At 23.3% G+C, this 13,855-nt stretch overlaps 1 protein-coding gene across 1 annotated transcript; it reads left to right on the top strand.

Moving 5' to 3' along the window:
* The first annotated feature begins 11,374 nt into the window (after positions 1-11,374).
* On the top strand, positions 11,375-13,281 carry LOC105363324 (brain protein I3). The gene is made up of 3 exons (XM_011500995.1): positions 11,375-11,841; positions 12,827-12,975; positions 13,093-13,281. Exons 1-3 carry the CDS (start codon positions 11,766-11,768, stop codon positions 13,222-13,224), a joined length of 357 nt encoding a protein of 118 aa, XP_011499297.1. The 5' UTR covers positions 11,375-11,765; the 3' UTR covers positions 13,225-13,281.
* The last annotated feature ends 574 nt before the right edge of the window (positions 13,282-13,855 follow it).

Here is a 13,855-nt window from a genome sequence, read left to right as displayed (position 1 = left end):
AAAACATATGACATGAAATATTCTTTTCAAATAAGAATATAATTTATATAAACTAAAGAAGATAAAAAAGAATTATGAAATTAACAAAAATTTGGGAAGGAAATTTCATTTATTCTCTTTTATATTATATATTTTATAGTGAATTGAACATTAAAGTTTTCACTAACTTTTTATACTCTTGTTTTTATAGAAAATTTTATATTCATATATATATGTAATAATTTGTATTCTTATAAATATTTATATTTTTATTGTATACGTGTTTTTTTGTTTAAGGATTTACATACATTACGAAGTTTTGGATAGATATTTATTTGAGCTTGGTATAATCATTTGTAATAAAATAAATTATATGTATTAAAATTTCTGAAATATCTGGTTTTTCACATATTTATTAGTTTACTAAGTTTTTAATCTTATCAAATTTTTTTAAGTTACTTGAAAAACAAATAATTTTTAATCTTCTAAATAATTATATTGAATTAATTGTAGAAAAAACTCTTATCAATTGAAACATATTTCTATAATACATACTGTATTAAATATTAATACAAATTTAAAGAAATTTTTTAATGTTAATGTTAAGCAGTATATACTAAAACTACTGCAGACTTATACTGTCATAACTAAATAAAGATAAATAGTACACACTTGAGTTATGTTGACGTATCAGTAAAACTTTTAACATTTTCTGTATCGAAGGCTAGATATCGTCATTTCGTAGCACATTTTATTTTTACGTTTCTGCATTTTCTTAGTCGCCGGGGAGTCATATGTATCTCCTTCCTTAGCTGTTCACTTGTCTTACTGTGACTTTCTTTATCTACTCGTCTTTCCTTACTCTGCTCGTTTCTACTTAGCACTTTTGTTCCCTGTTCTACTTAAATGTGCGCGGCACGTCGAAAAAAGTCCTTTTACGATACGTCGAATTATTCTTTTTTCAAGAATATTCCAGAAGCTTAAAAATTTGAAATAATATTTCTGCCTTTATTAATTTAATATTGTTTTGATTTATTTTATTTTTCACACAAGATATATCGTATTCATTGTAAGTAAATTAATATAATTGAAATTTAAATAATGTCGGGATTTATTTATAATTAAAATATATTATAATTACATTTTCATATTTTTTTAATACAACTAAAATTTTATAAATTTCATTAATGAATTGATATTGAATTACGTAGAAGCATTAGTAACAGATTTTGTATAAAACAGATAAGACTTATATTGCATTATCAATCAACATTATATTATATTTGAAACATCTCCTCAAGTTAAAAATTAAATATTCTGTCATACTGAAATTTAATATTTGGATAAATAACAGATAACAGAATATAATGTATTCAGAAATATATTTTTAAAGGAAAAGATATTTCAATTAATATAACTAATATAAGAATTCATTTATCAATATAAAATATTAGGTATATTTATAAAATCATATATTTTAAAAATAATATGGTATTTCATTTATCATTTATTACCAACCCGTGACATTCACTGTCCATACTTTATTTATCTTATAATGAAATTTTATAACTAATATTTGTTTCACATAAATAAATCAAATAAAAAATAAAATTTTTAAAATAACTATATTGTAAGTATATAAAACATTTGGTTTACATTATTATAAATTTAAATTTTAAATAAATTCTTAAAATTAGTGTTTTTGACCTTTATAATTTTCATTCGTTAGATAAGTCTATTATATATAATATATTGATTAATATTTTTAAGAGCACTTAAATAAAACTATTTAATTATTATTGTTATTTTTACCTTATCTATTTTATAATCTTTTATAATTTTAATATATATTTTAATAATATACATTTTTATTATTAATATTGATTTGAGATTTTTATAAATCATTTTTAAACCTGTAATTTTATTGATTACTAAAGTTAATTCAATAATAAATATATTTTAATTATAATAAAAATTTATAATAAAAATAATGATAAAAGTTATTATTCGGTAAAAAAAACCATTGATTTAAATATTGTGTTCAATTTAGGTTATAATCATAACGAAAGTTGTACTTTTTTACATTGTTAACTTTTAGGATTTAAAATTGTAAAAAGTATAACTTATCAGATAAATATATATAGCTTGCATATTTTATTTTAATATAACATTAAAAATCGCATAGAAATTTATCGAACAAAGATTGAAAAATTTATAATACCAATTTGTAGCTTTTTTATTAAAATAAAATTTATGTGGATTCATTTAGTAAAGCTTCAGCTTGTTAAATAATACAAGAACAAGAATTCTTGTTTATAAATTTTAGTTCAGATTATTTCAGTAAAGATTGAATGATATCTCATTAAAAAAGTACGAAGAATTTTAAGTGATTTTTATCAAAATTAAATTTTGGAACTTTTATAAATTAATAGATGTATTAGTGCAATTAATGAATGCATATATTCGATAGAATTGTATGTTTACAGTACTACAAATCATTTCGAAAGAAATAATAAAATTATTTTATTTATCATAATATTTATCATTACTTAAACGAGGTAAAAAATTTTCAATAGCTATATTTCTATTTAACTAAAAAATTTTAATTATGAATGATAAAAATATATCTGAATTATTTTTGTAAAAGTTGTTTTTCTATTTTTCATATCGCATAAAATTACGTGCGTTTAATTTTCCCCTAATTATTCGTTATTAAAGTAGTCAGATATTTTAATATTCAGACAATAACTTTGTTATTTTATAACAATGAAATAGAAAATACAAGTTTTGTACTTTTTATCCATGTATTTAAGTATTGTTAAATAGTATTATTAATATTATTAAGTATTGTTAATATTATTAAGTATGATTCTTTATATTTCTTTTAAAAAAATAATCAAAATACTTCTTTTTCCAACTCTCAATTAGACAACTCAATGTTAGTCAAATATATATCTCATCTTCTGTAAATTCATATACTCTACATTTGATTAATGTTAAAAAGTATATAATAATTTTTTCAATTTAATATTTATAAGATTTATATTTACATACAGTAATTTTGAGTAGACAGTTGAATTATAGTTTTTCATTCATTAAATACAATAATGACAAAATAATAATAATGTTTAAAAACGAGGATATAATAGTTAAGTATAAATAAACTGTAAAGCTAACAATTTTGAGATTGAAAATTAATTTTTACTTATTTTGAGTATGAATGATTGAGTTACATTATATCATGAAGATACGAATGGAATCTCATTTTCTCAAAGCATTTATATTAATCACATGCGATTCTAAAGTATTTAACTAAAGAAAAAGATAAGTTGTAAGTGTTGGTTACAAGCCATAAAAAGAGTGCTATTGCGAATATTTTTTTCTTTTTCTTAAGAAAAAAGTCAAATAATTACTAATACTGTTTTTTCCAAATATGTATCATGCTCGCTAAATGTGGTATGAAAAAGCTTAGGAATATTTCTAAACGACGTATAAAACTCGTAAACTTTTCATTGTTTGTGTACCTGTTTCTGCTTTTCCAGCCCTCTCTCGCCCTGTACTCCGTCTTAACTTTCCTTTTACTCCCTCTTTCTCTCTCCCTTTCTTCCTCTCGCTTTTTCCTTCGTTCATTAACTTACATTCTTCTGAACTCGTTTATTATACCAATGTACTTAAAAATGAAACAGAAAATGCACAACCGAAATTTATCAACTATGAACGATGACAATGTTAACGGATTTTCGTTGGCCGAGGCGAAGTGATAATCGCGTTGTTACTTCGCTTGCGCAGCGAGTATCATCACGCCGGGAACTTTTTACGCCGACTGCCACCACAACTGCCAGGAGATTGTGTTTTACGACCGGAGAACGAACAGAAAGAGAGAGACAGAGAGAGAGAGAGAGAGAGAGTGAGAAAACGCTTGTAGCGATCGAGGTATTCTATTGCATCTTCTTGAAAAAACAGTGATGATAATTCAAACAACACTAATTGAAAATGATAAAGAATAAGAAATATATAGAACAAAATAAATAAATAATTAAATGCAAATATGTATTAATAAGTTATAACATGTGATGGTAATCGATTGAGACAAGTGTTACTAATGAAGGCGCTAGAGTGATTTAAGTAACAAAATATTATTGATATATAAGCAATATTTTCGCGAATATCGACTCACAGATGAATAAAAAGATTCTTTTTGAAAATGGAAATAAAAAGTACACAAAAGAGATCGCTATTGAATACAAAATAACCACTGAAAAACTTTTTATATATTTGCATTATCAAGCGTATACCAATCCAAGCTTTTTTCTTATTTTTTTTGGTTGTTATTGAAAGTTTTTTACAATGTTTGAAATCCGAAGTAATTAATAGAAATTTAATTTAAGTTATGTTTTTTAAAAGCTTAGTTGTATTTTTATTATTGCTTATAAGTCTTCGAAATTTGGATAAACATTTTATGTTTATAAGTTTATATAATATTTAATTATATAATATGTAATTCAATAAGTTATAAAAATAGAGAAAAATAGGTAAAAAATAAAGAGAAAAATAAAAAATATTTTATATTAGGATTGTATGGATATACGTAAGACATTATAAAATACAACAATAACAAGAATAATCAAGTAATAATATGACACTTTTCATAAGAATCAATTACTATAACGTAAAATTATAGACATTCTTCATATTAAAGTGTAAAAAATAAAAATGTACCACATACATAATTCGAAAAAGCAATAATAAATAAATAAAATACTATTATATAACAATTGAATAGTATTTATAATTTGTATAATCCACTATCTTTATGTAATTAAATATACATAAACGAATATAATGATTATAAATATATTAAAACACAACTAAAAATTTGCTTAAAAAAGGTATTTTGTCTAACAATATTAGTTCTTGTATATGTAATCATATATAGATTATTTTTAAATTTATATCAATCGATAAAAAATAATATAATTTTCAAATATAAATTAAAGTAAAACGTGCCGATAAACTTAATCTCAGATTAATACTTGATTAAACACTATGTAATCGTATATTTTGTAATTTGTGTTTCAGTTATTGATTCCAAATATTTTATAATAATATAGCATAATGAAAGAATACAAAAATATGTGATGTAAAAATAATTGATGTAAAATAAAGAAAATATACATAGTTAGGGAATAAAGGTAGGTTATACGTAATATGGTAGATGAAGATAACATAAGATATAACAAAAAATGATAAATTAGCTTTAGATAATCGAAAAATATCGATTAGAGGGGAACCTTATGCTACATTCTAAACTACATGAAAATAAATATTGATATATTAAGTTAACTATTATGATAAAGGGATTTGAGAAAACAAAAAAGTAAATCATATAAATAGAATAATTAAGCTATAATATAATTTTTAAAATATGTCATATGTAATAGGATAAAGCACAGATTATCGAATGGTTGCTAATAAAATATAATATTTTCCATTTTTAGAAATCTTACCTACTACGGGTTTATAAAAAAGTTTTTATAATTAATATACTAAGGAAAAATAAGAACACAGAAACAATTTCATTAGATTAACAATACTTTATTACAAAATGACTATAAAATTCAATGAGATATAAATACATATAATTCGTATTATTTACATATATCGTCTTATTATTAGAAAATGCTGCAGCTTATGAATTTGGAAAACTCAACTACGTGCACAATAAACGAAGATCGTATAAATGATCAAACTTTTAGCACATTAATAATCGAACTAGATATAATAACAGTGGAAGACTGACCGAAAAAAATCAACGGAAAAGAGAAAATCGCGGCGTCAACGAAGGGTGCATTGCGCAAGTCGCAATTGCATTCGCGTCAGGTATAGAATCGCGCGGGCGCCGTCGTTTTGTAACACTTGGACGCGATCGCGTTGAAATTCAATGATCGGCTCACAGGGTCTTTCGTAACCGCGCATGCGGGATCTGGATGCGATTTTCGTCAGCGTCACTGGAGAAAACAGCTTTTATACGCTTGCACTTGCCTCTTTCACTCTGGGTATTTGGATTTTCGATTATCGTTATGTGGAGTGATAGACTGAAGAAAAAGTATGCCGCCTTACTTGTATTAAAAATAAAATATAACTTTATACGTTTACTCATACTAAAGATAAAAAAATTCGTTTACAAAGCTAGGTAATGTTGATGGGCAATAATTATACTATCAAACATAGACGTATTTTTCTTTATAAATTACATATTCAAATGCATTTTAAATCTTAGATTTGCTATTGCATGAAAATGTTACTAATATAAGCTAATATTTCGTATGTGCGTATGATTTTCTTAAGAAAAAAAGTACTCATGTGTAAATAGAGATAAATTTCTCTTATCTAAATAATAACAAAACTTACAAATATTTTAGATTGGTCTTCGAATGTATTACTAAAATATTACATTACGATAGAAATTCTAGTACGCTACGTAAAAATGTGAAAGCTGTACTTTAATAAGATATTTTCACATAAAGTTATGTGTATTTTAAATTTAAATTCATATCAAATAATCAATTGTTAATTGGAAATAATATGCAGTAGAATTCGAAACACTTTGGCAGATTTGAAGAATTTAAAACTACTTGTTCAAGTGAATGAAGTACGAAAATAAAACGAAGCTTTTCATCACTCTTTATAATAATGAGATATCAACTCATTGGATTCTTAACTTGTTTTCGATTTCATATTTTCAATGTGGTTTCGAGAAAATCTCCCGAAAGCCGAAACATTTCCTGAAAAAGAAAAGCCGACGGCATCTCCGTTCGTGACGTCGTTATTTGGAATCATGAGTACGATGACTCGGGGGCAAACGACTCGCCAAAAACTAGGTCAAGGGAAAGACGGACAGCGAGAGAGAGAAAGAGAGGCTCCGATGCTATTTCGTCCAGGTGTACGATTCCATTTGGGCGAATTTACAATTATTCGTCCTTTCCGCCAATTCGGCATAAGGGAAATGCGTCTTATATAAGATCGACTAATAAGTGCGTGTACACGAAGCTAAACCTTAACGACATAATTAATTACGGCGATGATGAGTAAAAATGCCATGCACTACCGAGACATAATGAAATGCAAACAAGCAGGGATAAAAAAGGCCGCGGTTGACGAGGAATCTGCAACGGAAATAAGTTTCGCGCTAGAAAAGAAGTAATACGTGGCAATAGAATGATTAATATTATGATTGGTTAAAATTCCATAATTCAAATATTTATTTATTTATGATTTTATTAGATTATACTCTATTACATCTTACTATTTTCATTCTTTAGTAATAATTTAAGTATTTGTTCACTATATAATATTCAAGAAATTACTAAAATAACTATATCTATTCAAATACAAAATTTTTAAACTTATTTTGAAACGATTATCAATAGTTAGTCATTAATTAATAATTAATTGTTAAAAGTTGTTTTGAGAAAATTTTCTGTGTATTTAATAAGAAATTACTGAAAAAATGTTTACATATTAACAACGCAAGATAATATTATTTTTATAATAATTCAGATTATAGCCTATAGCATAATTATTTCTGCTTAAATGATTATTTTTAAATCTTTTTAAATTTGCTTATAAAGTTGTAAGCTTTCTTTACCATAATATGTACGAAAAGATATCCCTTTACTTTCATATAAATTAATAATATAAATTAAAAGTAATTAATAATTGTTTATGAACAAAATTATTTATTATTTTCTAGAAGTATTTTTAAATGATCTACTAATTTTTCGAAATTTGTTTTTTAACAGTAATGTTTCGGATAAGTTATTTTCAAATAAATACATTTTTTTACCACCACTTCCACAATCGACTAAAGTGATATATAGCGCAGACAAATTTCTTTAGAAAACCTGTTCTAGTAATTGCTTATAAGACTTAACCTTGACCTTCAATCTGCAATGTGTATTTGTTTGTTTGTTTGTTTCTTTGTGTGTGTGTGTGTGTGTGTGTGTCGCGCGCGCGTATGTATGTGTGCGCGCGCGCGTATGCATAAATTTTTAATCTATCCCACATTTCATTTCGAATTGCATCGCATAGTGGCTTACAGTTACTAAATATATTTTACAAATATTTTTACATAGTAAATAAAGGTTATTCGAATGTGGCCAATCTCATACTCCAGTATATAATAAATTATTTGAATTAAGTAATTACAATAAAGTACTATTACTGTGTTACATTTTTAAATAGTTATAATTAAGAAAAAAAAATCAAACCAAAAAAAAAATGTAAAAAGCAAATCGAACTTTAAGAAGAAGTGAGTTTAAAAGATGATAATATTTTAAGCTGAAAGAATATATTTATAAATATTTAAATAATTATATTAAATATATATTTTATATAATTATAATTAATTACATGTTTGATTGTTACAGAGATTGTAATAAAAATCATTATATGTGCAAATAAATGTTTTTGATATATTTGTATTACCTACCAATCTATCCCTAACTATAATTTATTTTTTAATTATAAATAATATATTATCTTATATAATATATTAACTCTTTATTTATATTGCCATCAAAATTTAATAAAAAAAGTTAAAATGGTAAAAGCAGAAAATATTTGTAATATTTGTTGGTTTATAAGTCGCGTAAAGATTGTTCTAGATTGCAATTCCAGCAAAAGCATAACGCGTAAAATGCAAAAATTAAAAATACACAACACGTATATACACGACACGAATGAATTCATTAGGATCGTAATGTTTATTTTTATTCTTTAATCGTCTTCAAAGTTACATGGATACTAGAAGTAAAATATAATACTTGATGTATTGTAGAAAAATTAGTTTCATTAATTACATAAATTACATTTTCTGAAATAAGAATTTTAATAAATTAAATAACGCATTTTAAAACAAACATAATTAAAAAACATATTATTCTATACATACGATTGAAATAACTAAACTTGTTGTGGATATATATATATATATATATATATATATATATATATGATAATAACGAAAAAAATGTTGCAATCACAATTTAAAAAGATTATAAAATGTAAATATTTCTTTTTGGGTCAAAATTAAAATGTTTTTTAAAATTAAAATAATAAAATAACTTATAATTAAATAAAATATAAACTTTTACTGTAATATTATAATGAAAAATAAAAATTTAATCAATTTAAGTTCCAAGCATTATTTTTATTTGCTTTTGAAGATTAAATAAGTCGAATTATAAACCTAAATCATTAATAATGCAATATTTATAAAAATTTTACGTAAAATATAATTGCTAAAATTGATTTATTAATAGTAACAATTAAATAAATATATTTTTTAACTTTGCAAATGTACATTGTATATTCAAGTTTAAAAAGAATATTTGGGCATATTGATGTTACTTAAAGTGAAGCCTTAAATTACAAGGTAAGCAAATATTTATATATTATTTATTATTTATTATAATGTTGTATTGAAAATATATATAAAATTTCAATATTTTGTATTTTACAGAATATTTAATTCTGAACTACAAACAAATGAATTGCTCTTATTTTGATCAAAGCTTTAAATATACTTAAATGTATTAATTTTTAATATTCATTTTGAAGTATTATAAAATCCTTAATGTATTTAAAGAAATAAAAATAATTATTAGATAATATAAATGTAACTTCAATAAATTTTCGAGAATTTGAATTCGTTGATACTATAATTTTTTTAGTATTATTAATTTTTTAAAGTTTTTGTACGTATTTTGTATAACGTTTTTTATATGTTTATTATCCTTAATATATATTAGAAAATAATATTGTATTTTATAAATGTTTTTTTATAAATTACAATATATAAATTATTATTTCAATTAATTTAATTTTACTTGTTGATTAGATTATAAAAAATTTTGAAATTTATATAATACTATAATTTAGAAAAGTATGTTGATGGTAAAATTTGTTTTATTGTAAGCTAATAATTAAAATTTTAATGAAGTTAAAGAAAATATATTGTAAGATATTTGTAAATTGAAACGTGGTTCTAATATAAAATTATGATTATGTAAATATATGCATTACGCATGTACAAACAACAAAGTGAATGAATACAAAAAAAATTTAATAAAATATATATCACAAGTTCTCAATGCGATATTTTAATAAAAATCTGTACTATGTAATTCATGCAGTAATCATAATACTAAAACTTGAGATTGCTAGAAATCACTATTTTCAGATAATTTGAACAATATGAAAGAAATGATAAAGGTTTGATAAAAAACTTACGATGCAAAACAATACAATTTTTTAAACATTTATTGAATACAATAAGTTTTAGAAAACGTAATAAATATGCATATATTTGATAAAAGATTATTGTATTTAAAAAATCTTAAATTTCAATAAATAAGAAGACATAACATTTCAATTGCATATGCGATTTTATATTTTTCACATACATTTTTCATATCTAATCAATGCTAAAATGGTTTTAAAATAAAATTATATTAATGATTGCTCATACAATAATGCCAATTAACACCATAGTACTTACATTTTCAGAACTGATAACTGCATTTTATTTTTCACATTCATCATTTGTTTTTTTTAAATACCTACATATATTACTTTTACTTTGATTAAAGTTTAATGCGTTAATTTATTATTATCAATTTGTATGTAATATCATTTATCATTTCAAATTATTTGCTATTTTATACGGACATTTACTTAAAACGTAAAATTGATTTACATTGGATATATATAGGCATTTTATTTTCTGTATATACAATTGTTATATCTAAGTATTTTAGAGAATTGATAAATTTAATGTTAATAATATTTTTAGAGAAAACTTTGCATTTGTTACAATTAATATCTGTGTATTAAACTTTGGTAAAAAAAAATTCTTACCTAATAATCAAGTAAGTCACTTGATTTAATCAATGTGAATTTAAGTGTAAATTAATGAACAATTATTTGGAATGCTGAATTAGAGTACTCTAGTATCATATTAATTATAATCGTGTACTGAAAAAACTATTTAAAAATTGGTGGACGAGCTAAGTTAGTAAAAGTTAAAAGTAAACGAAAATCTAATTATGAGATCACGTAATGAGCAGAATTCCGCTTGATGGCGCTGACTTCGACATATACTCTTTATAAGCATTATTCCTTATCTCCTTCACAATGTTAATATTTTTAATACAATATAAATTTTCTATTCCTTTGTAATAAGCTGCAGATGATATTTCTATTAAATTGTAAGATAGTCATTGAATATAACTAGAATATGTCTACGTATATTAATTTGCTCTTCAAATATAATTTAAAATTGAAATAGAGCGTGTTTGTTTTTTACTTTTCATTGTCCTTAATATACGATATCTTGTTAAAAATATAAGTAAAAATAGAGAAATAATGTAGATTGAACAGTCTGAGTTAACTGCAATAGAACTCTATCTCTTTAAATCTCGAAGATACTGTAGAAAGCATAAAAGACTGCTCATGAGTCACAGGTCTTACCATAAACTAAATAATAGTCAAACAATCGCGATTACATTTCATAGATTTAACAATAAGATGGAGAAAGAGAACAGCCAATGTAAACTTTAATATGAACCCCGTGTATATCTGTAATGTAACGGGCTCAGATCAGCTGTTCAAGGCATAGGCACGTTATTATCAAGTACGCTGGAATCTCGAAGTGCGTCACAGTTGGGAGTAAAAATATTCTCAGCTTTTCGATTCTATTTGACGATCTCATATTTCTGAGTAACATGGATAAGAATTTGCTACTCGGACAAAAAGAGGACAAACCGCCGCCGTATAAACCATCGTCAACGGCTGCTCAAGGTTAGTGTTTCCAATGAAAGTGAGGTTAGATTGAGTCTACTACAGATATTACGAAAAATATTATACTTGCTGCATTATTCTTCATGTTGTACTATTAATTCTTTATTATAGAATAGTTTGAGTTACGCTTGTTGAGGATTTTAAAATATAAACTAAGCTGATTAGAGCAAAATTACTACATTCGTAAAATACATTTTCAAAATCATAATGATCAAATGCCAATAATGCAATTACATATTGTTGTATTAACAAAATACAATCACACATTTATCGTTTTTAATTGTCAGTGTGTTGATATTTTTTAATCTCCAATGAAACATAAATTTTAGAGTATTCACTTGCCAATCTTTGATGTAATCCATGATCATTCGATTATTCCTATACAAACAGTTAATGCATTTAATTGTTAATCAAACATGAAGTATGTGAAAAAATAATATATAACTTCAATGTATAAGCTGAAATTATATAAAATAAAATATTATTAATTATTCTTTGTCATTAATTATTCATAAATTCTGTAATTTAATATCTAACATATAATATTATTGAAATTATTATTTACCAATAACATAACATTCATTTTATGTATATTAATATATTTAACATTACAGTAAATATAAAGCTATACGACTAAAAGTTAATAATTTATTATCTGTATTTAATCAATAAGCACAAAAATAAAATAATTGATAATTTCCTTTGAAGATTGAACTTTTGAACTTTTGTTATATGTAAATATTTAAAAATATTTATAAGTTTAATTTACACCTAACTTTATTTTAGATTTAACAATATGTTTTCAGGACAATATAAAAGATTATTTCATTAAATTTTAAAGTTTTTAAAATGATTTGTAGGCGTGAAATAATTTGCTACATAGGGAAATTCAAATTTTACTTATTTTTTAAAAATTTTTTTATTGTTTTTATTCCAGTTGTACTAATTTTAGCTTAATCTATTGATTATGTATTTAAATACTTAGGTAGTGCATCATGGCAGCCTCCTCCTGGATATTATCCCAGCTCAGAGACACAATTTTCAACTTATCAACCAAACAGCTATGGTACTATACATACGACAAGAGTTATTGTTCCAGAAATTATCCTTGTTGGAGCTTGTCCAGCATGTCGAGTAAGTATTAAGATCTTATTATTTACAAATTTTCTAAATAATACCCTAATTTTATAATTAATTTTATTATCGGTAAATATTTCATAATCAATACTAACAAGATATTTCCATTTATAGGTAGGAGTTTTAGAAGACGACTACAGTTGTTTAGGAATTTTATGTGCAATATTATTTTTTCCACTTGGAATCCTCTGTTGTTTATTTCTAAGAAATCGACGTTGTTCTAATTGCGGTGCCTATTTTGGATAACATAATTTAAGAATTAATTTTTGATAAAACCGTTTTTTAGAAACAATATTTGAAGAAAATGTTGATAGTAACGAATAATTACGATATTTGCAAAGGTGTTTATGTAAAAAATTTGTGTTTAATATAATTTATAAAAAGTCTAATGAAGATTAAAATATTGGTGGCAAGTGTATTTAAAAAATTTGTTTTAGTTAGGAAATATTTCATTCTATTAAATAGCATTTTGGAGAATATGAAAATGACTATATCCAAATTAGTTAAGTAAGTGATTAAGAAGTTGCATGTAGCTTGTAAATTTATATTATTTTGTATTTACTTTCTTAAGAATAGCATTATTAAGTATAATTGTCTAAAAAAATTTATGTATGTTTTTATTGATTAATATCAATTATAGTTATTAGTAATGAAATTAATTAATTAAACTTTATGAGTATATGAAATCTAATGAGTAATGATAATTTGTATATTTTTACGTTATATACTCATTATAAATTTAAGAAACAAAAATAAATATTCATTGGGCATTTCAAATTCAAATGAAAATTTATTCTATTGTAAATTGTGTTAAAAACAGAACTGGTCATTAGACATTTGCTTAATTTAAATATTAAAATTTATGTTATTTATTTAA

This window comes from Ceratosolen solmsi, unplaced genomic scaffold, assembly GCF_000503995.2.
Source record: "Ceratosolen solmsi marchali unplaced genomic scaffold, CerSol_1.0 scaffold10, whole genome shotgun sequence".
NCBI lineage: Eukaryota > Metazoa > Arthropoda > Insecta > Hymenoptera > Agaonidae > Ceratosolen > Ceratosolen solmsi.
The sequence above is the reverse complement of the archived record's forward strand: the minus strand, read 5'-3'. Positions and strand labels throughout refer to the sequence as shown.